This window comes from Phascolarctos cinereus, unplaced genomic scaffold (genome assembly GCF_003287225.1).
Source record: "Phascolarctos cinereus isolate Bilbo 61053 unplaced genomic scaffold, phaCin_HiC Scaffold_726;HRSCAF=1367, whole genome shotgun sequence".
In the NCBI taxonomy this organism is placed as follows: Eukaryota; Metazoa; Chordata; class Mammalia; order Diprotodontia; family Phascolarctidae; genus Phascolarctos; species Phascolarctos cinereus.
In genome coordinates, this window is record NW_027556098.1 from 348,947,363 (window position 1) to 348,975,110 (window position 27,748).

The window sequence follows — 27,748 nt, forward strand, 5'->3', positions numbered from 1 at the left end:
GCAGTTCCATATTAGTTATTTTGTCCAAGAAGACAAGAAGGAAAAGAAGGAAGGAAGGAAAGAAGGAAGGAAGGAAGGAAGGAAGGAAGGAAGGAAGGAAGGAAGGAAGGAAGGAAGGAAGGAAGGAAGGGAGGGAGGGAGGGAGGGAGGGAGGGAGGAAGAATGTGAAAAAATAGCATGCTTCAGTCTGTATTCAGATATCAGTTCTTTCTCTGGAGGCAGCATTTTTCATTGTGAGTCCTGTGGGATTGTCTTGGATCATTGTATTGCTTAGAATAGCCAAGTCATTTACAATTCTTCATCACACAATATTGTTGTTACTGTATTCAATGTTCTCATACAGAGGTCTGTATCCCAAAGAGATTAAAAAAAATGGGAAAGCACCTACTTGTACAAAAATATGTATGAGAACTCTACAGGGTTTACAAGTGGGAAAATTCATCTTTCTCTAAGAAGGCAGCATTAACTCCATCAAAAGTAAAGTACAAGAGAAGCTTAGAGAAATGCAGGATTCTTGGCTCAGTAAGAAGATACATGAAATTCAGTTTTACACTGATAATAAAATCAAAAGGACTTTTATGATGCTCTGAAGGCTATTTATGGGCCAAAGATGTATGGTGCGTCTCAACTACTCAGTGCTAACGGAGCCACATTATTAGTGATAAGGACATGATCCTAGAGAGATGGGTTGAACACTTCCATAGTATTCTCAACAGACCATAACCAATCAATGCTGAAATTACTGACCATTTACCACAGGTGAAATCAACCCCTCTCTAGCCAACTTTCTAACCAAAGAAGAGGTTTTGAATGCCATTAGGCTCCTCTCCTGTGACAAAGAACGTGGTGATGATCCTATTCCAGCTGAAATTTACAAAGTGGGGGTCCATTACTTATACAAAAGCTAATTGAAATTTTCTGGGTTATATGGAAAGAGGAGGTTATCCCCCAGAAGTTCAAGTTCATCATCTCTTTGTCAGAAGATGGGTGGTCAGTTTCATCATCATTATTTTGGACTCATGTATCATTGTGTCATTAAGAGTTCTAATGTCTTTCACAGTTATTTTTCTCTAAAATGTTGTTATTGTATAGATTGATCTTGTTCTGCTCATTTCCCACCCTGTATAGAGATCTTCCCAGTGTCCTCTGAAACTATCCATTTCATCATATCTTATGGCACAATATTCCATTACATTCATACACCACAACTTGTTTCACTGCTCCCCAATAGAATACCCCTTTGGTTTCCAATTTTGGGCTATAACAGGAAAAGTTGCTATAAATATTGTACATAAAACTCATTTTCTTCTTTCTTTCATTTCTTTGGTGTATAAGACTAATAGTGGTGAGGGGAATTAAAATTGTCCAACCTATAAAGGCAAAGCTCTGAGCCAATAGCAGTTTCTTAAAGGGTCCGTGATACCCTCTAATCTAGGGGACCTCAGATCTTCCTCACAATCTCAGATGCCCACTTCTTCTAGGACCTTGTATTTATAGAGTTTGATACCCAAATATACAAAAGAGGCATGGTAAAATACAGAATCTCATTGGTTGACATATGACACATAAGCCAAAACAAGCAAATATGATATGTCAGCAGGGTCATGAGTTGGGTGAATCAAGGGATATCTCCATTGACTAGGTGGTCACAAAATGAGTGGGTTCCTTCTTAGGTTAGGCAAGAGGAGATGGTACAAGCTATACATACACTCCAAGAACATATCAGGGGAAGGGGGAAGAGGGAATTTCTGTACCATGCCACTACCCATGCTTGGTTTAGTCACTGAATTTGAGCAAAACAGGATGGAGATATCTGTGTCAGCATTCTTGTGGTTGTACAAGTGAGTTCCACAGCTGGTAAACCAAATAATGAATGTTACATTAAAGTTTGAGGCCCAATATAGAATCTATATTCTCATGTGACTTGTACAAAGTATGGATTAATACATTGCTTATTCTTATACCTGTTACTAGGTGATTGACTAGATACATATTGCTAGATGAATATATTAAAATAATTTCTAACAATCACTACTCCTTATAAAATCATAATGAACTAATATAGACTAGAGTTTGAATAGGGATCCTCGATGACTCATTTCTTTCAATGGTATAGCTGGGTCAAAGGGTATACACAATTTGGTAATGTTCTTGGCATTCCAGGAAATTAAATTCCTTTCCAGAATATCTAGACCAATTCACAACCCCACTAACAATGAATTACTGTGCCTTTTTTGCCATAGCTTCTTCATTATTCCTTGTTCTTCTCTTTTGTCGTCTCTGTTTGTCTGAAGATTATGAAATGGGACTTTGAGTTGCTTTAATTTACATTTCCCTAATTATTATTAATTTATGATATTTTTTCTTATGATTGTTGATGGCTTGCATTTCTCTTTTTAAAAATTGCCTGTTCATGTGCCCAAAGGACTATAAAAATGTGCGTGCCCTTTGTTCCAACAATAGCACTGCTAGGTCTGTATCCCAAAGAGATTTAAAAAATGGGAAAGCACCTACTTGTACAAAAATATGTATGGCAGCTCTTTTTGTGGTAGCTAAGAATTGGAAATTGAGGGGATGCCCATCAATTGGGGAATGGGTGAACAAGTTATGTTATATGATTATAATGGAATGTTATTGTGCTATAAGAAATAACAAGCAGGATAATTTCAGAAAAACTTGGAAAGACGTACATAAACTGATACAAAGTGAAGTGAGTAGACCCAAGAGAACATTGAATACAGTAACAGCAATATTGTGTGATGAAGAATTGTAAATGACTTGGCTATTCTAAGCAATACAATGATCCAGACAATCCCACAGGACTCAATGAAAAATGCTGCCTCCAGAGAAAGAACTGATATCTGAATACAGACTGAAGCATGCTATTTTTTCACATTCTCCCTCCCTCCTCCCTCCCTTCCTCCCTCCCTCCCTTCCTCCCTTCCTTCCTTCCTTCCTTCCTTCTTTTCTTTCTTGTCTTCTTGGACAAAATGACTAATGTGGAACTGTTTTACATGATTACATACATATAACCTATATCAGATATCCTACTGGCTCAGGGAGGCAGGAAGGAAGGGAAGGAAGGATAGAATTTTGAACTCAAAATTTTAAGAAAATTTTAAAATTATTTTTATGTGTGATTGGGAGAAAACAAAGATTTTGTTATTTTTTAATTGCCTGTTCATATCCTTTGATCATTTATCTATTGAATAATGGCTCTTAGTCTCATAAATTTAAATTAGTTTCTTATAAACTTGGACATGTGACCTTTATCAGAGAAACTTGATCCAAAGATTCTTTCCCCCATTAACTTGTTTTTCTTCTAATTTTAGCTGCATTGGTTTTGTTTATGAAAAATCTTTAATTTTATTTAATCAAAATTTACCATTAAAACTTTTTTTGATCCTCTCTATCCCTTGTTTGCTCATTAACTTTTCTGGAAAGGCCCATTAAAAAGAAAAAACCAAAAACCTGTCATTTCCATTCTAGCCTAAATTTTTTTTTTAAATTCTGAACTTAACAAACACTAAGGAGAATGGACTTTTATTGTATATAGTAGAACAGACAAAAGAGAATTATGCATGAAATTATAGATCTCTGTTATGTAGAGCTTGGTTTTATTTTTAAATATATGAGATCAGTCTGTAGCTTTCACAAGTGTCCTGTTTATGTTTCTTTCCAGCCTTCCTTCTGTTCTTTTCTCTGTTTTTTTTCCTTTTTCCATTCATTATCTAATCCTTATTCTCCAGTGACCACCTTCCTCCCCTCCCCTTTTGGGGAAAAGAAAAACAAAGCTCTGTGTGTGTGTGTGTGTGTGTGTGTGTGTGTGTGTGTGTGTGTTTTCTGAGTGTTTGGTTCTAAAGGGGCTGTAGATTTGATCCCCTTCACACAAAAAGTCAGGAAATGAATGGCTCCCAGAGACATTTAATTGTCATTTCTGCTTTGGTTGTCTTTCTCTTTTTAGGTTGATCCAATGTAATCTCACTGCTACTGGTGTTCAGGATCTCCTCCCTGTTATGTGTAGCAATGAGAACCTAAAGATGTTGGACCTGAGTTCTAATTTTTTTCGTGATGAAGGAATGAAGCTGCTGTGTGAGGCCTTGGAAAAGCAGACTGTTAAACTACAAACACTAAAGTGAGTCTCCCAATTTTCCTTTCTAGAATGTTTCCTAGGCATTAGGGCAAAAAGGAAGTAAGAAGAACAAATAGGAGGAAAAAAAACCTTTTTTTCAATTAAAAATAACACCTCTTTGTCACTCCCCTTCCCCTGTAAATTTGAAAAAAAAAGGGAGAAAAATAAAACTTTTGTAGCAAATATACATAGGCAAACAAAACAAATCCCCATGTTAGCCTAGTCCAAAAAATGCATCTCAATCAGCATCCTGAGTCCATCACCTTCTCTGTTAGGAGGTAGGTAGTATGCTTCATCATGAGTCTTTTGGAATTGTGGTGAATCATTATGCTGATTAGAGTTGTTTGTTTTTACAATTCTCATTGTACATGTTGTCATTGTCTAAACTGTTTTCCTGGTTCTGCTTATTTCACTCAAATTGGTTCATACAAGTCTTCCCAGATTTCTCTGAAACCATCCCCTTCATTATTTCTTCAAATACAACAATATTTCATCACATTACTATACCATAACTTGTTGGGCTATTCCTTATTTCATGGATGTCCTTTTAGTTTCCAGTTCTTTAGCGGAACCACAAAAGAGCTACTAACATGGAAAATAGCAAGGGACCTCAGAGTCAGCCAGTCTGATACAGTGTCACCAGTCTGATTCTAAGACATTTTCATTCCCTCAGGATGTTTTGGCGAGGGGAGCCTTCCCCTGGTCACTTGGTTCTGCCAGTGGTGGTTTGCTCCAAAGAGAGTCCACTTCCTTTTGTCAAGCCCAATGACAAATCTTGCCTTCTTTTAGTCCATCCCCTTCATCTGAGACCTATTCCTCAGTTCCCTCCTGTTTCTTTTCATAAAAGAAGTGTCTGTATGTCTAGTGTGAGGAGGCTGAGCAACCCTGGAAGAGGAGCATAGAGGGAATTGTAGAGGACAACTGCCGTAATAGCACTCCCATGTGAAGCCCAAACCTTCTCCATTTCATCTAGTCCAGAGGGGCCAAACTTGTGGCCAAAATACTTCCCAGGGTGGCCCAAGCAGAGTGAGATGGCAATATTTAATGAAATAAATAAAAAATATAATACAACATAGACAATGTTAATTTGTCATTTTCTAGTTCAGTATATGGCCTTCAGGAATTCATTTCTATTTGAGCTTGATTTCTCTATTACTTATAAGCTCAAATGAAGGATCGCTTGATAGATAGATAAATAGATAAGATAGATTAAATTTATTTTTACCATCATTTATTATTTCTCCCACTGCCTCCCCACCCACAGAACAATAAAAACGAAACCAAAAATGTGAAACCCTCCCATGCACAGCCTTCAAATACTGAAATTCATTCAGCTAGCATATCCCTGCCTTCCTCCCGCTTCCCCAACACAGTACTGTCAAGGAGGCCACTAGGTGGCATATGGATAGGAGTCAAGAACAGACCTGAATTTGAATATGGCCTCAGATACTTTTTAGCTGTGTGATCCAGGCGCAAGTCAATTAAGCTCTGTGTGTCTCAGTTTCCTTAGCTGTGAAGTGGGGAGACCAATAGCACCTACTTCCCAGAGTTGTTTTGAGGATTAAATGAGATTAATATTTGTAAAATGCCTAACACAGTGCCTGGCACATAGTGGCTCTTAAAAATTGCTCGTTTCTTTCCGTCCTTATTCCTGCCCTGCTCCCCCCCACCTCTCTCTCCTGATTACCCTCCTATGATCATCCTTCACTTCTCAGTGTCTGTTCTAAAATGAGCCCGTGCCCCCTCTGCCGATAGTATACAATGATCCAGCCCTGGCTTGACCAGGCCAAAGTGTAGAAGGACTAACCATTCCTCCTTTTGTATCCTATGCTTCTCTTAATGAAGCCAAAATTCACCCTGGCTGCTTTGTCTGATTTATCACACTACTGATTCATAATGACTTGTAAACCAAGATGTTTTTCATATGAACTGTTGTGTATAGCCATGTTTTCCCCCTCCGGTATTTGCGCACTTAGCTTTTTTTTAAACCCAGGCATAGTACCAACCATCTGTCTTGACTCTGATTGTGAAGGGAGATTCTGCCCAGCCTGTGCTGGAACTGCCCCTGATGAAGTCCGTGCAGACAAGGTCTTCTCCTGACTGTCACTGAGCCAGTCATGAGGAGGACATTGGAAGGGCAAATCTTAAACCTATTTCAGATATAACTAATGTGTTTTTAAAAACCATCCTAGAGTAGCTTCTACACACACACACACACACACACACACACACACACACACACATACACACACACACTGTCGTACACATTTACAGTCACAGATGCCAAAAAAGGGAAGAAAGGGTGGGAGGCAGAAGTGACTAGAAGAATGTACTTGATGGAGGGCACAGGCATCAGAGTTACAAAAGAAACTCAGCAAAAGATTGTACAAAATATTTGTATTTTCACAGCTTCTGGCAAGACTACTTAAGTGAAGAATCAGAGAGAGCATTGACTAGCCTACAAGCAAGAACATCTTTTCACATCACTTGGGAAGAATATCATAAAGCAGAATTCTTTGACTGGGATGCTGAAGACACGGTCTAGCCCTGGCTCTTTTCTCTGACTAAGTGACTTTGAATAAGTCACTTTAGCTTTGCAAGCTTCCATTTTTTTATCCATAATATAAGATCATTGAACTTGGTGCTCTCTCAGGAAGTCCGACTGTCTAGGCATGGGCTGCCTGGAATTAGAAATCTCCTGCACTGCAGAGCCCTCCCTATTGCCATTAATATTGAGAAAGTCTCTTCCACTCACCTTTCCCTAGTTGGATAAGGAAGAAACACAAAGGACTACTTCTGCTACTGAAGACTTAATAAAAACCACCATTCCAAGCCACAGGTTGCCTGAGATTAGAGGCCTCCACTGCAGGGGCTCTGGAGCACTATCCCTAAGAACCTTCCTGCCTTTACTCTGATCTATATAATATTCTGATCAATAGGTGCCCCTCTTGTCCTGTGGCAGCACATTCCTACCTCCCACTCCCTTTATCCCTATTGTTCAGATTCCTTTTGCTGATTTGGAATGCCCCTCCCCAGTGGAGACTTTATTCTCAGCCCTCCTTCCCATCCTAGCCCTGCCCCCACTCAAGTCTACCTCTGTCCTCCACTTTATACATCACCCTCTGAAACTTATTGTTGCCAAATTTCTCTTTGTCTTCAATATCTTCCTTTTAGGGAATTAGGCAGTTTGGATAGGCTGTAACCTCTGTAGTACCCGGCCAATGGGGAAACGGACTTGTGTTTTGGGACAGGGAATAAAAGGCTATGCTTAGGGTGTGGCTACTTGTTGTACACCCGATCTTGAGAGACCCCAAATAAACTAGCTTCAGCAGTATGTCGTTTGAGTTCTTGATAAGATGCGTTGTCTCTTACACAGGAATACCAAAAATGATGTGGTTTCTTGGATTGCTGTGGTGGGACCATCTCAAAGAATTCAAACACTACCTCCAGTCCAAGTGACAGTGTTTATTGGGAATGACATCTCTAATGGGTTGAGTTCCAAGAGGAACCAGCAACTTAGTATGACAAGACAGGCAATTTTATAGTAAAATGATGCTGATTATAAAACAGAAATTATGAAAATTAAAATGGCAGGGAGGGGTTTGTTCAGTGGTTAGGTAATGGAGGAGAGGTCTCAACCTCGGTGGAACTGTGCATGTAGTTAGTCACGATGAACACAGAAAAATCCAAAGCGGGGGAGGGGGAGGCATTCATGTATGAGAATGATATTATAATAAGCTTCTCTATGTAGGTTTTGAGATTGGATATGGAATCAAAAAACTGAGTTACCTTAGAGATTGATGCCAACTCAACTGGAGAGTCATTTTTTCTTCAGAGACCAGTCTGTTCCCCTCCAATAAGCCCCTACTACCTTTTTCTTTTTATTTTTTTAATACAAATTTATTTATTTTCAGTTTTCAATATTTACTTCCACAAGATTTTGAGTTCCAAATTTTCACCCCATCTCACCCCTCCTCCCACCCCAAGATGGCATTCGTTCTGAATATCCCTTCCTCTAGTCTGTCCTCTCTTCTATCTCTTTCCCCCTTCTCTTATCCCCTTCCCCTTCTATGTTCCTATAGGTCAGGACAGACTTCTGTACCCCATTTCCTGTATTTCTTATTTCCCAGTAGCATGTGAAAACATTTTTTTGAACATATGCTTTTAAAACTTTAGGTTTCAATTCTTCTCCCTTCCTCCCTCCCCAACCACCCTCATTGAAAAGGCAAGCAACTCAATATAGGTTATACATGTGCAGTTATGCAAAACACTTCCATAGTAGACATGTTGTGAAAAACTAACTCTATTTCCCTTAATCCTATCCTGCCATCCCATTTATTCTATTCTTTCTTTTGACCCTCTCCCTCCTCAGAAGTATTTGCTTCTGATTACCCCCTTTCCCAATCTGCCCTCCTTCTATCATCCCCCTGCTCTCTTGTCCCCTTCTCCCCCTATTTTCCTAGGGTAAGACAGATTTCCTTACCCAATTGAATGTGTATGTTATTCCCTCCTTAAGTGAAATCCTATGAGAATAAGATTCACTCATTTCCTCTCACCTTCCCCATTTCCCCTCCACTGTAAGAGCATTTTCTTTCTTTTTTTTATGAGTAATTTACCCCATTCTACCTCTCCCTTTCTTCTTCTCCAAATATGATCCTCTCTCATCCCTTAATTTTATTCTCCAGATATGACCCCTTAATCTTCAACTCACCCTGTGCCCTCTATCTATCTATCTATCTATCTATCTATCTATCTATCTATCTATCTATCTATCTATCTATCTACTATCTATCTACTATCTATACATACATATAATTTTTTTCCTCCACCTACCCTAATACTGATAAAGGTCTCATGAGTTATAAATATCATCTTTCCATGCAGGAATATAAACAGTTCAACCTTAATAAGTCTCTTATGATTTCTCTTTCCTGTTTACCTCTTCGTGTTCCATTGAGTCTTGTATTTGAAAGTCAAATTTTCTATTCAGCTCTGGTCTTTTCATCAAGAATGCTTGAAAGTCCTCTATTTCACTGAATGACCATTTTTTCCCTGAAGGATTATACTCAGTTTTGCTGGGTAGGTGATTCTTGGTTGTAATCCTATCTCCTTTGCCCTCCGGAATATTATATTCCATGCCCTGCGGTCCTTTAATGTAGAAGCTGCCAAATCTTGTGTTATCCTGATTGTGTTTCCACAGTACTTGAATTGTTTCTTCTGGCAGCTTGTAATATTTTCTCCTTGACCTGGGAACTCTGGAATTTGGCTACAATATTCCTAGGAGTTTTCCTTTGGGGATCTCTTTCAGGAGGAGATCTTTGGATTCTTTCAGTTTCTATTTTGCCCTCTGGTTCTACTATATCAGGGCAGTTTTCCTTGATAATTTCTTGAAAGATGATGTCTAGGCTCTTTTTTTGATCATGGCTTTCAGATAGTCCAATAATTTTAAAATTCTCTCTCCTGGATCTATTTTCCAGGTCAGTTGTTTTTCCAATGAGATATTTCACATTGTTCTATTTTTTCATTCTTTTGGATTTGTTTTACAGTGTCTTGATTTCTCATAAAGTCACTAGCTTCCAATTGCTCTATTCTAATTTTTAAGGAAGTATTTTCTTCAGTAATCTTTTGGACTTCCTTTTCCATTTGGCCAATTTTTTTTTTAGGGCATTTTCTCCTCATTGGCTTTTTGGACCTCTTTTGCCATTTGGGTTAGGCTATTTTTTAAGGTGTTATTTTCTTCAGTATTTTTTTGGGTCTCCTTTAGCAAGCTGTTGACTTGTTTTTCATGATTTTCTTGCATCACTCTCATTTCTCTTCCCAGTTTTTCCTCTACTTCTCTTACTTGCTTCTCAAAATCCCTTTTGAGCTCTTCCAAGGCCTGGGACTGATTCATATTTTTCTTGGAGGCTTTGGATGTCAGAGCTCTGACTTTGTTGTCTTCTTCTGGTTGTATATTTTGATCTTCTTTGTCACCAAAGTAAGATAATATAGTCTGACTCTTTTTGCTGCTTGCTCATGATCCCAGCCAATTACTTGAGTTTTAAACTCTTTGTTAAGGTAAGAGTGTGCTTCCAATGTGGAGAATGTACTGTCCCAAGCTTCAGGGGTTTATATAGCTATTTTCAGAGGTACTTGTAGGGACCCATAAATTTTCAGTTCTTGCAAGGTGGTGTGATAAGGGGCAAGGTGTTTACTCCTTTCCTGGCCTGTGCTGTGGTCTGTTAGTGACCACAAGCACTCCTTTCTCTCCTGGAACTGTGAGGAAGGTTTTCTCTCCACAGCCACTATAAGCTGCACCATGCCAGTGCTCCTCCTCACCCCAGGACCCCTGTCTAGAACTGTGACCTAGATCCAAGCACAGGCAAAGCAAGAGATTCCTGCCTCAGCACCAGCAGAGAGGTCCCTGCAATCCCCCTCTGATCAGCCACTCGATTCCCCCTCAGTCTGTGGGTCAGAAGCTTGGGAAGCAGCTGCCCATCCCAGGGCCATGTTCTTGGGGACCTGGATCTGAGACCCTGCCTTCCTCTCTGAGCACCGCAGAAACAGACTTTTCCCAGTGACCTTCTAAGTTGTCTTTGACATTCATGGATTGAGGAGTCTAGAAACCCCCACAGCTGCTCACGATTCAGTTCTCTGAAGCCCGCTCCAGGTTCGCTGCAGCCTGCACACTGCGCTGCTCTCTGTTCCCAGCCTGGCGGGATATACCTTTCTGATCAATCATCCAGGTTGTCTTGGGCTGGAAATTTGTTTCACTCTGTCTTTTTGTGGATTCTACTGCTTTAGAATTTGTGTGGAGACATTTTTTATAGGTATTTGGAGGGGTTTGGGGGAGAGCTCAAGCAAGTTGCTGCTTTCACTCTGCCATCTTGGCTCCGCCCCCTGCCTTTTTCTTAAATGGGTCCCCCCTTCTCCATGGCCAATGCTACCATTCTCATCAGTTCATGGTTCCAATGCAGGGTTTGCAAGGGTACTAGACTGGCACCACAATGAAGTCCAAATGTAGGCCTGCCACTGGCCCAAAGGGGCAGCTAGACCAAACAAAGGTACATCTCATTTCACAGTTCAAGGACCTTTCTCTCAGGAGGCTCCCAACTCACCAAAGGAGTAAGAGCTTCAAGCATGCTGCTGTACAATTGGTAAAACATCTGCTCAAGAGAGAGTCTTTCCTCTCCTCAGATTATGGGCTCACTTAGTACAGGGGCTGTTTCTCTCTCTCAAACCAGGGGATTCCTGAGAGAAAGGGAAGAGGTCACAGAATTGCTTTTCATCAGACTTTGCCTATCCTGAGTCCTTGATTGATCACCTGGGAAAGAACAGAGTGATTTATTTTCCTTTAGTTCAGATGTTAATTAGATCAATGGGTAACTATTAAGGTCATGGTTTACCTTTGAAGTCTTTTCCTCAGTTTTGTAGAAGCAAGGATGTGGAGCTTCAGGCCAGGCCAACCACAGCAATGGGTTTGCTCATGTTGCTAATGCATCAATCCACCTTTCACTCTGTTCTCAGAGGGAGATCCAGAGGAATGAAAGAGGACAGAACAGGAGAAACAACAGGGAACTAAAAAAATGGTAGGATAGAATTCCTTCCACAATTCCCACCTCCTTCAGGAAGCTAGTAGACAATTATGCTTATATTCCAAGTTTAGTGTCTTCACTCATGCTGAGTCAGTCAAGCATTTATTAAATCCTTATTATATGGCAGGCACTGTGCTAAGCACTTGGGATACAAGTAAGTTAACAACACTTTCTGAAACCTCAAGGAGCTCATATTCTAATGCAGGGGAACAGTATGCAAATAACTATATAACTAGATAGATGTTGTGCCTCTTTATTGGATTTAGAATTGGGTCCAAGGTTAGGAGTTTTGTTCACTTAGAAACTAAGGTGAGAACTTTTCCTTCAGTGTCTTGCAAACCAAATCACAAACATATTCAAGTATTATCATTTGTGTGTGTGCGTCTGTGCCTCTCTTTATACACAGACATACATATACCTATATATAGTTATATATAGTTGTTATGTATATATTATATATAGATGTTACATATATATGAATATACACACATATGTATAACTCTATATATTTATACACACACATATATAGATACATACATACACACAGAAGATATACACAGTGTAAATAGAAGGTAACCTCAGCAGGAAAGCCCTGAAGGTAGAGAGAGGGAGGCAAGCCAGGGAAAGCATTCTTCAGAAGTTGTGATCTGAGCTAAGGCTTGAAGGAAATCAGGGAAGCCAGAAGGCAAGAGTAAGAAGGAAGAACATTTCAGGCATGAGGGACCATTGATGAAAAGTGACATTTTAGACCCAGAATTTCTCTTGTTATCTGATTCTGGATGAGGAGTTGAAAATCTATCAAAGCTTGATAAAATACAACACCCATTCCTATTAAAAACACTAGAAAGCATAGGTATAAATGGAGTCTTCCTTAAAATAATAAATAGCATACATCTAAAACCTTCAGCAAGCATTATATATATAATGGGGACAGGCTAGAAGCATTTCCAATAAGATCGGGGGTGAAACAAGGATGTCCATTATCACTACTGTTAGTCAATATTATGCTGGAAACCTTAGCTTTAGCAATAAGAGAAGAAAAAGAAATTGAAGGCATTAGAATAGGCAAAGAAGTAACAAAGCTATCACTCTTTGCAGATGACATGATGATATACTTAGAGAATCCTAGAGAATCTAGTAAAAAACTACCTGAAATAGTAAACAACTTTAGCAAAGTTGCAGGCTATAAAATAAACCCACATAAATCATCAGCATTTCTATATATTACCAACAAAGCCCAACAGCAAGAGATAGAAAGAGAAATCCCATTTAAACTTAGTGGAATAGGTTAAACATGCAAGACACAGTAGTCAATGACTATAGTAATCTATTATTTGATAAACCCAAAGACCCCAGCTTCTGGGATAAGAACCCACTCTTTGAAAAAAACTGCTGGGAAAACTGGAAAAGAGTATGGCAGAAACTAGGCATAGACCCAAATCTCACACCATATACCAAAATAAAGTCAAAATGGGTTCAGGACTTAGATATAAAGGCTGATACCATAAGTAAACTGGGAGAACAAGGAATAGTTTACGTATCAGATCTATGGAGAACAGAAGAATTCATGACCAAACAGGAGATAGAGAACATTATGAAAAGCAAAATGGATAATTTTGATTATATTAAATTGAAAAATTTTTGCACAAAAACAATGCAGCTAAGATTAGAAGGAAGGTAGAAAATTGGGAAAGAATTTTTACAACCAGTCTCTCTGATAAAGGCCTCATTTCTAAAATATATAGAGAATTAAGACAAAATAAGAACACAAGCCATTCCCCAATTGATAAATGGTCAAAGGATATGAAACAGTTCTCAGATGAAGAAATTAAAGCCATCTATAGTCATATGAAAAAATGCTCTAAATCGTTATTGATTAGAGAAATGCAAATCAAAACAACTCTGAGGTACCACATCACACTATCAGATTGGCCAACATGACAAAACAGGAAAATGATAAATGTTGGAGAAGATGTGGGAAAATTGGAACACTAATACATTGTTGGTGGAGTTGTGAAATGATCCAACCATTTTGGAGAACAATTTGGAACTATGCCCAAAGGGCTACAAAAATGTGCATACCCTTTGATCCAGCAATAGCACTTCTAGGGCTATATCCCAAAGAGATCAAACAAATGGAAAAGGACCCACATGTACAAAAATATTCATAGCAGCTCTTTTTGTGGTGGCAAAGAATTGGAAATTGAGAGGATGCCCATCAATTGGGGAATGGCTGAGCAAGTTGTGGTATATGAATGTAATGGAATACTATTGTGCTATAAGAAATGATGAACAGGCTGACTTCAGAAAAACCTGGAAAGACTTATATGGTCTGATGCTGAGTGAAGTGAGCAGAACCAAGAGGACTTTGTACACAATAACAGCCATGTTATGCGATGACTGGTGTTGTTAAACTGAACCCTTCTCAGCATTACAAGGATCTAAGACATCTCCAGAGGCCTCAGGATGGAAAATGCTGTCCACATCCAAAGAAAGAACTATGGAAGTCAAATTGCTATCACTTATTTTTACCTTCTGTTGAGTTTTGTTTCATCTTTCTGATGGTTCCTCCTATTGGTTTTAATTTTTACTTACAACTTCACTAATGTGAAAATATGTTTAATAGGAATGTAAATGTGAAGCCTATATCAGATTGTGCACCATCTTGGGGAGGGTGGGGGGGGAGGAAGGGGGAGAAAAATTTTCAACTCAAAAGCATATGGAAGTGATTGTTGATAAATCAATAAATTATAAAATTGGAAAAAAATAAAATCTATCAAAGCAGCAGAATTCATCAATTCACAATCCCAATATACAGAGATGCTTCTGCCACTGTGTTCACACATTAGACCATTAATATCCAGGGATGTGCAAGGACCACATATTTTATTTGTGTATTCCAAATTTGATTTACTATAGGTCCAAAAAATGTTTTATTTTGAAAGTTATCCTGTAGTCAAGAGTCAATAAACATTTGTTAAGTGCCTGGCACTGCGCTAAGTGCTAGGGATACAAATATGAAGAGACAGTTCTTGCCCTCAAGGAATTTACAATCTAATAGGGGAAGATAAAGCACAAAAAGAATCTGAAAACTAGATGGTGGGAGGGAGGAATAGGGAAAGTACCCTATGAAAGTCAGGATGTCACCAAGTAGTGAAGCCAGGTAAGAAATGAGGAGCTGTTCTGAGCTGAGCTCCTTCCTTAACTGTAGGTTTTGGAGTTCATGGTTTCACCTTCCATTCACAGGAGCAAGGGGAGAGTGATGAAGTGGAGGACTAGGGTTAATGAAATCTTGCAGGAGGATGGGGTTTTCCCAATAATGAGCTTCCTGAGACATAGTGGCAAAGTCAGAGACATCTCAGAGTAGTGCAGTCAGGTGAAAGATGTAGGCAATCACGTAGATGTCTGTTGCAGAAATATTCAGATGCGAAGTGAGACTGGTGTACCTATGAATTGTTTGGTCTCAGTAAGAGTCCTTTGTTCTGCAGTGGCTGCTAGGCTGGGCACCACACCATTTCCATCAAGGCTTCCTGAGTAATGGCCCTGGGTGAGACACTCCAACTAAAGTTCAACTCCATCATTCTATGGGTCTTAGTCCTCTGGATACACCTTAGAAATCAGACAGGATGCTCAGGGTCAGCCCCAAACCTGGTAGCTACTCTTCTTCCTCTAGCTGCTACCCTCAGCTAGGGTCCAGGGCTCCCATGGGCCTCAACTCTGTGTAGGAAAGATTCCCAACATGTACAAGGGTTTGTACACACACACACACACACACACACACACACACACACACACACACACACACACACTGTGTTGGGATTGTTTTGGCATTTGGAGAGGAGCAGATTATTCTCTCCTTCTCCCCCCACCTCCATGGCTCCAGGGTCAATGCTGAAAACCAATTCCACTAAAACTAGGGAGAGGCCCAAGAGTAAATAAATACCTAATAAATGGCTATAACAAGTGGAGTGTGGGATGTAAAGAGGAATAGAGGTGGAAGACAAAGTATATTGCTGGGTTTTTAAAATATCTATATGCGGTTATATTCAGTGCATATGTGGACTGTGATATAGTCCAGGATCATAGAATTTGAACTTCCTCCAAGTATACAGATGAAAGCAACAAAATTTCAGGTATTGTTACACTTTGTTTGAAGTTTATACAGAAACAGGGATAGGAACTAGAAGTGATTATATCAGTGAAATCACAGGTTTCACTGATACAGGGAATGCCCAGATGAAAGAAACCCTATACCAATGCAAGTCAGCACCTTTGCTGCAACAAGTCTTAGAAAGCTGCCTAGAACACTGAATAATTCAATGACTTGCCAAGGGTCACACAGCCACTGTGTGTCTAAGATGACATTTGAACCCAGGTCTTCTTGACTTCGAGACCAGCTCTCTGTCCATATGTATAGCAATAAGTCTTCTGCATAATGAGATGCCTCATTCTGGTCTATGGGTGATCGAGTTTTCCAAGTCTATGAAAGTGGAACATGAGGTCTTAGTGAAACTGGAAAAGATTTGGTGTGGGTCCAGTGACCCAGGGTATGTCTTGATCAGATGACAAGCCTCACTGTGAAGAATCTGCTTGCCACTAGATTGGCTGCCAGAGCAAGAACTTTTCTTTTTTTTCAGCCATAGACATTCACGAAGATAATTTGTGTGGTATCACATGACTTTGGAGTCAGAGGACCTGAGTTCAAATCCCAGCTCCACCACTTACTATCTTTGTGACATTGGTTAAGTCACTTAGCCTCTCTAGGGTGGGACAAGATAACCTCTAAGACCATTATCCTTCCTGATCCCTCAGGCTGCTAATGCCCTGTACCCTCAAATTACTAGGTTTATTTTTTTCAACCTATCTTGTATATACCTATGCACGTATGTGTTTTCTCTCCTCTTTAGAATACAAGCTTCTCAAAGGCAGTGACTGTTTCATTTTTGTGTCTGGGCTCAGCTTTTGACACATATGGCCTAGGTGCTTAATACATGTTTGTTAACTGATTTGTCTATTTCTAGATATGTGATCCTATGAGGAAAGCTTGCAATTTGCATTGGGGAAGGGTGTACTCACATTGATTGAATCCTAGATATGCTGGAATATAAAAATGTAAATAGTCTTAATGTTATGGCTTTATTTATAATTTCATTTCTTGTTTGGTTTGTGTATTGTTTCTTTTTTGTGTATTGTATAATAATTGAAGGAACCATGCTTTTATCACTGCAGGAAATTCCTAGTGTGGGAACTCTTCATCACTCTCCCCTTGCCCCTGCGAATGGAAGGTAAAACCATGAACTCCAAAACCTACATTTAAGGAAGGAGCTCAGCTCAGAACAGCTTCTCATTTCTTACCCAGCTTCACTACTTGATGACATCTCTGACTTTCGTAGGGTACTTTCTCCATCCCCCTTCCCACCATCTAGTTTTCAGCTTCCTTTTGTGCCTTATCTTCCCCTATTAGATTGTAAACTCCTTGAGGGCAAGAATTGTCTCTTTTTTTATGTTTGTATCCCTTTCAAAATTTCTTTATGACTTACTAAGTAACATCTAGAGAGCTGCTTGCGCTACATAGTGTTTAAGTGATTTGTCCAAGGCCTCACAACTACTAAGAGTTTGAGGTAAGCTATGGAGTCAGGTCTTCCTGACTCTGAGTTCAGCTATCTAATGAACTTGACAGAAATGATGAAGTAATGTACTGAACATACAAAGTATTTAGCATTAAATCTGCAAACTAAGGAATTGCCTTTTAAAAATAGGGTTGTGATACATTAATTATAGAGAGATAAAGCATTCCAAGTTTTAAGATATCTAAAATGCAAAGATTTTGCCTGAAAGTTGTAGATGGGGAAAGTGATACTTGGGCTGTCAAGATGAGTCCATGTTATCTACTCTAAGCTCCAAATAAGTTCCCAATATTTCAAAATCACAGAATCTCGGAGCAAGAAGGGACCTCAGAGATCATCTAGTCCAACCTGTCCCAGAATTCAAATTCCCTCCAAAGCATCCCCAACAAATCAATGTCCAGCCTTCATTTGAAGACCTTCAGTGATGTCCCACTGCCTTGTACTCATAGCTCATCTTACTTCTGGTCAGCTCTTTAATGGTAAGGTCAGGTGGTTAGTGGAAAGAACACAGGAGACGAAGCCTGAAGATGTGGATTTGCAATATGGCACTACTGATCACTAACTCCAGAGCTCATGTGGTCTTGGGCAAATCATGTAACTGTACAATGAGGCAAATAGCATTAACAGAGATGATAATGAGGAAATTGAGTCCCAAAGGAACTCAAGGGGGTTAATGCACTATCTACATGACAGAGTTGTTGCAAGTTCCTTTGTAAATCAACTTCAAAGTGTTTAGAACTCCCAAAAACAGCTTAGGGTAAAAGCAGCTAGGTGGCTTACTGAATAGAGTGCTAGGCCTGAAGTTAGGGAGACTCATCTTCCTGAATACAAACCCAGCCTCAGACACTTACTAGCTTTGTAACCCTGAGCAAGTCTCTTCTCCCTGTTTGCCTCAGTTCCTCATCTGTAAAATGAGCTGGAGAATGAAATGCCAAACCTCTCCACTATCTTTGCCAAGAAAACCCCAAATGGGATCATGAAGAATGAGACAGGACTGAACAACAACAAAAGGATTAGGGTAATTAAGCATTTTGTCAAAAGGAAGGGCATTATACCTCCAAACTCCTGGTTAGAGAATACACTCAAAATGTGGTCTTATTCCTATGCATTCTATTATTAGCGTAATCACCTGGAATGAACTCTTGCCTTAAAGATTTGTAGAAGCCTCTCACGAATTTGCTTGGTACAGACAGCATAGACAATGGGGTTGAGGATAGGTGGGATGAGGAGGTAGAAACTGGCCAGCAGGATGTGAATATGGGGGGCACATGATGACCAAAGCGATGGATAAGGGAAGAGACTACAATAGGGATATAGAAGATCAAAATGGCACAGATATGGGACCCACATGTCCCCAGGGTCTTGAGCCTGGCCTCTGGGTGGACAGTCCTAGCACGGCTTGGAAGATCATCACATAGGAGGCTGCAATAGCCAGTGAGTCCAAGGTGAGAACAAAGAAGCCGATGCTCAAGCCATAAAGATTGTTGACTTTTGTCTCACCACATGCCAGGGTCACCACTGCCATATGCTCACAATAGGAATGGGCAATAATCCGGGCTCGGTAATGAGGGAGTCTCAGACGGATCATTAGAGGCAAGGGGCTAATGTAGAGCACCCCCCGCAAAAGGGCAGCCAGTCCCATGCGGCCCACCATGCCATGGGTGAGCACAGTGGTATGGCGCAGTGGATCACAGATGGCCACATAGCGGTCAAAAGCCATGGCCAGGAAGATGCCTGACTCAACAGTGGCAAAGCAATGAATGACAAACATCTGGGTCAGGCAAGCATCCAGTCCAATGTCACGGGCGTCAAACCAGAAGATACCCAGCAGCTTGGGCATGGTAGAGGTGGACAGGATCAGGTCAATGACAGCCAACATGCACAGGAAGAGGTACATGGGTTGGTGCAGGCTGCGTTCTACTTTCACCACTGCCAGGATGGTCATGTTCCCCACCACAGCTACCAGATACATGGAGCCAAAGGGGATGGATAGCCAGATGTGCAAGGGCTCCAGCCCAGGGATGCCAGTCAGCAGGAAAGAGGTGGGGGTGGAGCAGGCATTTTGAGAGGGGAACATGGCGGGTGTGATGGGACCCACTCACATGTGTACCCCACCCCAGTGGAGTTTTCCCCTCCAAAACTACAGATTGTTGAGTCTTGATTTCATACAGAGTAGGCTGGCAGATGCTATAATAAAAAATGGGGGAGGGATCATTTAATACAGAGAATAAACATATCTTCTCTACACAGAGACAAATATAAGGCAGGCATGATGTTTTTCTTTTCTGTAGCAGGCCTAATTGCTTTCCTATATCAATACTTCCAGGATCAAATGTCACACAAAACATTTATGCATTAGGGACAGCCTTTGTGTCTCTCTCCCCTTTTCAGCTTCCTTTTATGTGTTATCTTCTTCCTCCATTAATGTAAGTTCCTTGAGGGCAGCAACTGTCTTTCTTCTTATTTCTATTTTTATTCCCAGTCTTGGCACCATAAGTGCTTAACAAATGCTTGTTGCCTATTGGCTGACCATCTGTGTCTGGAAGTATTAAACACTTGATGACCCACCCTCTGATGATAGGTTTCTTCTAATTCACCTACATGTTTGTATAGACAAATGCCATACAGTCACCAGGCACCTAGTTCATTCTTCGCTGGCATAGCCTCCAAGAGACCAGTTTATCTTCATGCCAAGAGGAGGCATCCAAAAGATGGTTTTAATGAAGGACTTTTCCCAAGTAAGTATGTGGCAAAGGAAGAACCAAGGGATAAAAAACTTAGACAGATTCCAATGAAATGTATCAACTGTCTTGTTTACATGACTCTTGCTGTGAAAACTTTTCTGAGCAGTTAAGTTCTTTCCAAGTTTTGAGCCTGGTTATTGAAGCTGAAAACTATTCGTGTTCGCATGAAGATGGTTCTTTGAAAAACAAACAAAAACAAACAAACAAACAAACAGAACCTCTTAATCTGATTTGAAGTCAATCTCTTCCTGTCCATTGATTCCTGATAGCATTCTTCTTAGATGTTCCCTTCTCCATGGCCAATTCCACTACTCTCATTGCTTCATATTTGAATTATTGCACCAGTCTTCTAATTGATCTTCATCCTGAGTATACTCTCCCCCGTGAAAATGACTTTTCCTTTATCACCTCTAAGAAAATGTGAATAAGGATCCAATAAGGGAAACAACAGAAGTGATGTGGTCATGAGAATGATATTAGAATTAATAACAGAAGGAGGAAATAGATAAGGGATTTACAAAACATCACAAACATAATATGCAACCTAATAATATTATGGGAAATGCTGACCCCAAATCCCACCTTTCATAGGATTATAGACCAGCTAGAGAGAGATCCTAAATACACAAAAATATTTGTAGCAGTCCTTTTTTTTTGTTGTTGTAGCAAAGGACTGGAAACAAAGTAGATGTCCATTCAGTAACAGCTAAACATGTTACTGTACATGAAAGTAGTGGAACATCACTACACCATATGAAATCTATTCATGGTTGGAGAAAAAGTTCATTAGTAGACAAGGCATAGAAAGGATCATGGAGGATAAAATGGATAATTTTGGGGGTAGCTAGGTGGTAGAGTGCCAGGTCTGAAGTGAGAAGACCTGAGTTCAAATCTGGCCTCCAATAATCACTAGCTGTGTGACTGGACAAGTTACTTAACCTCTTTTTGCCTCAGTTTTTGTACCTGTAAAATGAAGATAATAATAGCATTTACCTTCCAGGGTTGCTGTGAGGATCAAATAAGATAATAATTATAAAGTGCTTAGTATAATGCCTGGAACATAGTAAGCACTATATAAAGTTAGTTGTGGTTGCATGCATAAATTATATTTAAAAAGGTTTTATAAACAAATCCACTAAAACTAAGACTATAAAGGAAACAATCACTTGGTGGGGGGGAAATCTTTGCAGCAAGTTTCTCTGGTAGAGGTTTCATTTCATTTATTCATAAGAATAAAAGCCAATCTCCGATTGATAAGTGGTCAAAGATATAGATAGGCTGTGCTCAAGGGATGATACCCAGGTGATATAAAGACAGACAGACAGATGGATATGTGAAAAAATTCTCCAAATCACTAATAATTAGAAAAATACAAATTAAAGCCATCCTGAGTTTACAACCGACAGCCATCACATTGGCAAAGACAACAAAAACAGAAAATAACAAACGTTGGAAGGGCTGCTCAGAATTGGCACATTAATGCACTATTGGTGGAATTGTGAATGGCTCCAACCATTCTAGAAAGCAATTTGGAATTATACACAAAAAGTTACTAAACTTTTCACTTCTTGCCCATACCCTTAAACTCAGGACTATAGCCCCAAAGAAATCAAAGGAAAAGATACTACATATACAACAATATTTTTAGCAGCTCTATTTGTGTTGGCAAAAAACTGGAAACTAAAGGTTGCTCATCAGATGGGGAATGGCTGAATGAACTGGATAAAGCTGGATAAAAAATATGAAGGTAATAGAATACTATTGTGATATAAGAAATGAGGAAATAGATTATATCAGAGAGATATAAGAAGATTGGTATAACTGCTGCTGAGTGAAATGAGCAGAACTAGAAACACAATACTATAATATCAACACTATTTAAAAAAATAAGTTTTGAAAGCTATAAGAATTCTGATCAACATAATGACCATGCATGACTCCAGAAGACTGATGATGAAGCATGCTGTTATGAACCATTAGACTTGAAGCTCTGTGAGGGCAGGGACTGTATGTCTTTTTCTTATTTGCATCCCCAGTGTTTAACACAATGATTGACACGTAGTAAGTGCTTAATAAATGTTTATTGAATTAAACTGAACTTTCTCTCCACCTTGTGAAACAGGTAATAGGCTCAGGATGCGGAATACGACATATTTTTGGACACAGTGAAGGAGGAAATTTGTTACATAAATTTCTTTCAATAACTTTACTTTTTTTTCCTCCAAAGGGGTAGGAGTGGTAAGGAGAGAAAATAGATTTCTGTTCATTAAAATTTAATTTAAAAGCTCAAATAATACAAAGAACATAGCAAAACTTAGATTTATAGAAAGTGATGCAAAGTGAAGTCAGCAGAACCAGAAAATAATATACAAAAAGACTATAATAATATAAATGGAAAGAACAATAACAAAAAACAAACCTGAATGTTATATAATTATATTGATCAAACTTGACCCCTTATGATAGTTGAAAAAAATGCACCTGCCTCCTTTTTGTTTTTTCAGAAGTGGGGGACTATGGGTAGGGAACATTTTATATGCTGTCAACCTTGCTTAATAGGTTGCTTAGCTTTATTAAACTACTACTACTACTACTACTACTACTACTACTACTACTACTACTACTACTATTATTAGTTATAAGAGGAGAGCTCTCTGGATAGAGAAAGGCAAAGATGGTTTTAGAAATGAAGGTGATATAAAGTGGGAGATATTCATACATTTTAAAAGAACTAGATATGCAAAAACAATGATCAGGAATGTTAAAATTCAGGATGAGCTAAGGCTAGTAATGAATACAGAGAACAATAAGACGACTGTTTTGAAAGGAAGATCAAAGAAGGTAGAGAAGCACTGCTCAGAGCGGATAAGATGATTGTTACAAGACAATGGAGATAAGGTAGAACCATTCAACTCATACTTTCCTTCTGTTTTTGTTTTCTACTAAGGATAGTTTCTGAATTTGAAGGTATAGAATAAAAATGGTTAATAAGGAGTTGAAAACCAAAATACATAAGGTATCAAGAGAGCTACCTTCAATTAATTGGTCACCAGGTTTCAATGAAGATCCCAGGCATACTGAGCAATCTGGCAATTATAATTTCTATGCCACTTTTACTGATCTTTGAAAAAAATGATGGGAAAAAGGAAAGATATAAATGTCCTACTTTTTTTTTTATAATGGAAGTGTATGGAGTCTTCAAACTATCAGATACTAGGCTAGACTGATTTTTGGTAAAAATCTAGGACATATAATTAAAGGTTTGGTTAGTGGACCTTGAGAAAAATAGTGAAAAAGCAAATATGGCTTTATCAAGAACAGATCATGGCAGACTAACCTCATTTCCTTCTTTGCCAGACTGGTGAATTGTGGAATGTTTTAAATATTGCTTACCAGATTTTAGCAAAGTATTTGACATGGTCTCTTATGGTATGGTTCAATGGAAAAAGCACAAGATTTGAAGAGGATCTGAGTTCAAATTATACCTCTGTCTTTTACTTGTATGACCTTAGGTAACATTGATTGTTTCTTGCCTCAATTGCCTCATCTAGTTGTGCTAGATGGCCTCCCAGGTCTCTTCTACGTCTAAATTTATGACCCTCTAGTACTTTGTAGAAGGTGAAGAAAAGTGGGCTGGGTGATAGTACAGTTATATGGTTTTGGAACTTCTTGAATGACTGGATCCAAAAAGTGGTTACCAGTGGTTTAATGTCTACTTGGAAGGCATTCTCTAGCAAAGTGCTCAAGGACTTTCTCCTTAGCTCTACCTATAATCTTTGACTGAAATGTCAATACCTTTGATAAGAGTATAGATGTCATGTCTATCAAATTGTCAAATCATACAAAACTACAAGTAATAGTTAACATGTTTGATGGCATAGTCAGGATCCCAAAAGATATTAATAGGCTAGAACAATGGGTCAAATATTTAAAAAATAAAATTCAACAAGAATAAATAGAAAAGTTTATACATTATTGCCTAACCATGCCTCCTACATCCTGCACCATTGCTATAATGTTTTTAAAAATCCTTTATATGAGAAAGATCCAAAGAATTTTAGTGGATTGCAAGCTCAGTATAAATCAGCCATGGCCTGACATAAGACTAATGCTAGCTTAAGATGCGTTATGAAAGATATAGTGTGGAGAAAACAAAAAGTGAAAAATTATCCTGTACTGTGCCTGGGTCTGATCAAACACTTGTCTTCAGTTCCAGGTGCACTCCACAATATGGTCTCATTCAGAAGAGTTGGGACTTACTTACTTCTCCCCACCTTTCCAGCCATTACCCTGTGTATTTCATGCAGCAGCCAAACTTGTGGCCAATGGCAAGCTATTGAATATTATAAACATTCCCTGTGCTTTCTCACCTTGTTCATATTGCATTGTGTATTACTCTACTTAGTACAGAATGTGGAACACAATAATTGAGTGAAGATGATCTTTCCTAGTCTTTTCCTTTTTTTCTTCCTTCCTTCTGTTTGTCTAGCTGTCTAGCTATTCTTTCTACCTGGGATGCCTTCTCTCCATCTTCACCTGCAAAAGAATGGACAAGATTCCAAGAACCAGCTAAAATGCCGTGTCCTCCATGAATTATATGATCATAGTATAATAGATTTATAACTGGAAAGGACCTCAGAGGCCATCTAATCCAACCCTCTTACTTTACAAAAACTGAGGGCTAGGTGACACACAGGAAGTGTCAAAGGGAGGATTTGAACTCAAGTCTTCTAACTCCAAAAGCAGCGATCTTTCAACTACAATACCCTGAATTTATCCATTATTCTAGATGATGGCACAAAGAATTTCACAGGGAATGTGTAAAAGGTAGAATGAGAGACAAAGCCTTAGATTATATTCATCTTACCATTTCTAACAGAGATAAGTCTGCTGGAGTGAGATAGAAGATGTGCCAGTCTTTTTTTTTCTTTCTAGAGTTTAAGAAATACCACAAAAATGAACATTTTCAGACATCAAATAGAACAGAAAAAGATGATTATACGTGAAATTGCAGATATCTATTATGTACACACCTTGCTTTTACCTTTAAGGATATAATAAACTCACCATGTATTGTCCAAAGCTTTTCCTGCTTGTCATTTCCTTCTCGCTTTCTTTCTGTTTTTGTCTGTATGTCTGTATCTATCTATCTACACATATATATATGTGTGTGTATGTGTATATGTATACATGTGTGTATATACACACATATGTATATATGTATGCATGTATGTATATATGTATGCATGTATGTGTATATGTATGCACGTATGTATGTGTGTATGTATTTTTGGGGGGGGTGCTAGGAAGCAGGGTTAAATGACTTGCCCAGGGTCACATAGCTAGTAAGTGTCAAGCAACTGAGGCTGGATTCAAACTCAGATCTTCCTGACTCCAAGGCCAGAGTTCTATCCATTGTGCCACCTAGCTGCCCCCCATACATATTTTTAAAATGTTTCAATGATTCTCTTTTCCTTCTCTTTTTTTTGGGGGGGGGAGACAACCCTATTACCAGCCTCTCTGCCTCCCTAAATTCTCTCCTCGCATTGGAAAAACAAAAACAAAACAAAAATAAAACCTTAGTAACAAATATAAAATTCCCACATTATACCAAAAAATGTATATCTCATTGTGGTTTTTAGTCCTAAAGGTTCAGTCAGGAAAGGAACAGTATGTTTCATCACCAGTCCTTTACCACCAGACCAACCTATGGTTGATCATTTTATTGATCAGAGTTTTTTATATCTTTCAAAGATATTTTTCTTGGTAATATAATTGTGAGTCCATAAATTATTCTTCTGGCTCTGCTCACTACACTTTCCATCAGTTCATGTACGTCTTTAAGCTTTCTTTGAAACCATCCTTTTTATTATTTCTTATAGCACAATAATATTCTATTACAATCATATACCATGATTTATTTAGCCGTTTCTCAATTAATTGGACATGTCTTTAAGGGTCCAATTATTTGCTGTAAGAAAAAAAAAAGTGCTACAGGTATTTTTGCATGTACTATCCTTTTTCTCTTTTTTTTTTTTGATAGGTTTGGGGTAAGGACCTAAGAATGGTATTGCTGAATCAAAGAGTATGTATAATTTAATGATTTTTGGAGCAAAATTCCAAGCTGCTTTCCAGAATAACTAGACCATCGTGACTATCCACCAACAGTGCATTAGGAAAATGGTGTCTGCTTTCCTACAGCCTTCTAAATAACTGTCATTTTCTTTTTTTTTCTATCTTTGCCAATCTGATGGATGTGAAGTGGAATCTCAGAGTTCCAGGGTCACAGTGACTTTTTCATTGATGCATTCATAATTATAATTTACCCTTAATACCTTCAGTGTATGTATGATTTCATTGATATGGAAAGTCCCCCAAACAGGGTAATTAACATTCATCCATGCCTTCTCACCCTATCCCACCATTGTCCATATCCTCCCATGAATCCTCCCTGAAAGTCCATCTAGTTTACCAGAGAGTTTCCTTTAAGTCTTTCAACAGTGCATTATGTGGACTGTCTATCTGCTTTTATTCATTCTTATTACACAGCTGGCCCACTTTCTTTTCCAGGCTTATTTCTCTAGGATGACCTTTTATGCTGCCTCTTGCGGATGAGACCTCTTGGGTAATGTAAACTCCCTGTGGGCAGGAATAATTTTCCTTGATGTATTTATATTCCTCAGGACCAAGTGCAGTAGTGGGCACATTATAGGCATTTAATCAATTTGATAAATGTTTGTTTATTGATTGGAAGCAGCTCTTTATGTATTTTTTCCATTTCTCTTTAGGGAAGCCACAGTTTTAATTCTTTTGAGATTATGGTTCTATGAGTTGCAGTCCTATAGCATCACTGAAAGAATGTTGATATTATAAAGAGGTTTTGCTTTGGGAAGGACCCTTGAATTCACTGAAAGTACTGCTGCAGGTTTTCAAATACAGTCCAGTCCATTTTATTGTTCCTGTTTGTTTCTGGTCCCAGCTCATTGCCCATTTGGAAAGTAAGTCTCTCCTGTGTTAGATCGGTTCAATAGACTGTCCATTCAACTGCATTTTACAGTCTAGATAAAAGACCTTCTTTATCCACTTGTTTTTTCCCATGTAGTTTGTTACAGCAAACTCTTGAATGGTTATAAATCTCAGAGGAGGCATTGTAATGTTCTGGAATATGATGCAACCAACACAATATGACTCAGAAAAAGAAGCCTGCAGAGGACTTCGTCATCCATAGAGAGCCCTCTTCCATTTGGATTCTATCAATACTAATTTCCTAAGTAAATATGCATCATCTAGTTTTATGCTCATTTGCTATTAATAATCTGAAATTGTCAAAGTTCTCTCTTGGTGCTTATATCAAAGAATCTTCTATGATCTTAAAATAAGTTTAGGAGATAATTTGTTGGAAAAGAGTGTCTGAAGGGAGCAGCTAGGTGGCGCAGTGGATAGAGCACCAGCCCTGGTTCAGAAGGATCGGGGTTCAAATCTGGCCTCAGACACATAACACTTACTAGCTGTGTGACCATGGGCAAGTTGCTTAACCCCATTGCCTAGCCAAAAAAAAAATGTATGACGGTAGTAGTAGTATTTCAGTCTACTAAATCAAATACTTCTTTTGTAGTCAAATACAAAGTGGAATTTTGTATTCTCTGTATCTTCCAGTCAACTGTTTTGCTA

At 38.8% G+C, this 27,748-nt stretch overlaps 2 protein-coding genes across 4 annotated transcripts in view; one reads left to right on the top strand and one right to left on the bottom strand.

The window, feature by feature from the left end:
* Positions 1–7,466, top strand: part of LOC110195030 (NACHT, LRR and PYD domains-containing protein 3-like) — a 59,846-nt gene extending 52,380 nt beyond the window's left edge. For all 3 annotated transcript variants that reach the window (XM_020967685.2, XM_020967684.2, XM_020967687.2), the window contains 2 exons: positions 3,965–4,135; positions 6,542–7,466. In XM_020967685.2, coding sequence (XP_020823344.1) covers positions 3,965–4,135; positions 6,542–6,677 — 307 coding nt within the window. In that variant the 3' untranslated portion in view covers positions 6,678–7,466. The remainder of the gene's footprint in view (positions 1–3,964; positions 4,136–6,541) is intronic.
* Positions 7,467–18,458: 10,992 nt separating this feature from the next.
* On the bottom strand, positions 18,459–19,410 carry LOC110195038 (olfactory receptor 52M1-like). The gene is given in 3 exon segments (XM_020967692.2): positions 18,459–18,598; positions 18,601–18,714; positions 18,717–19,410. Coding segments are annotated over 3 exon segments (948 nt in total).
* Positions 19,411–27,748: the final 8,338 nt, after the last annotated feature.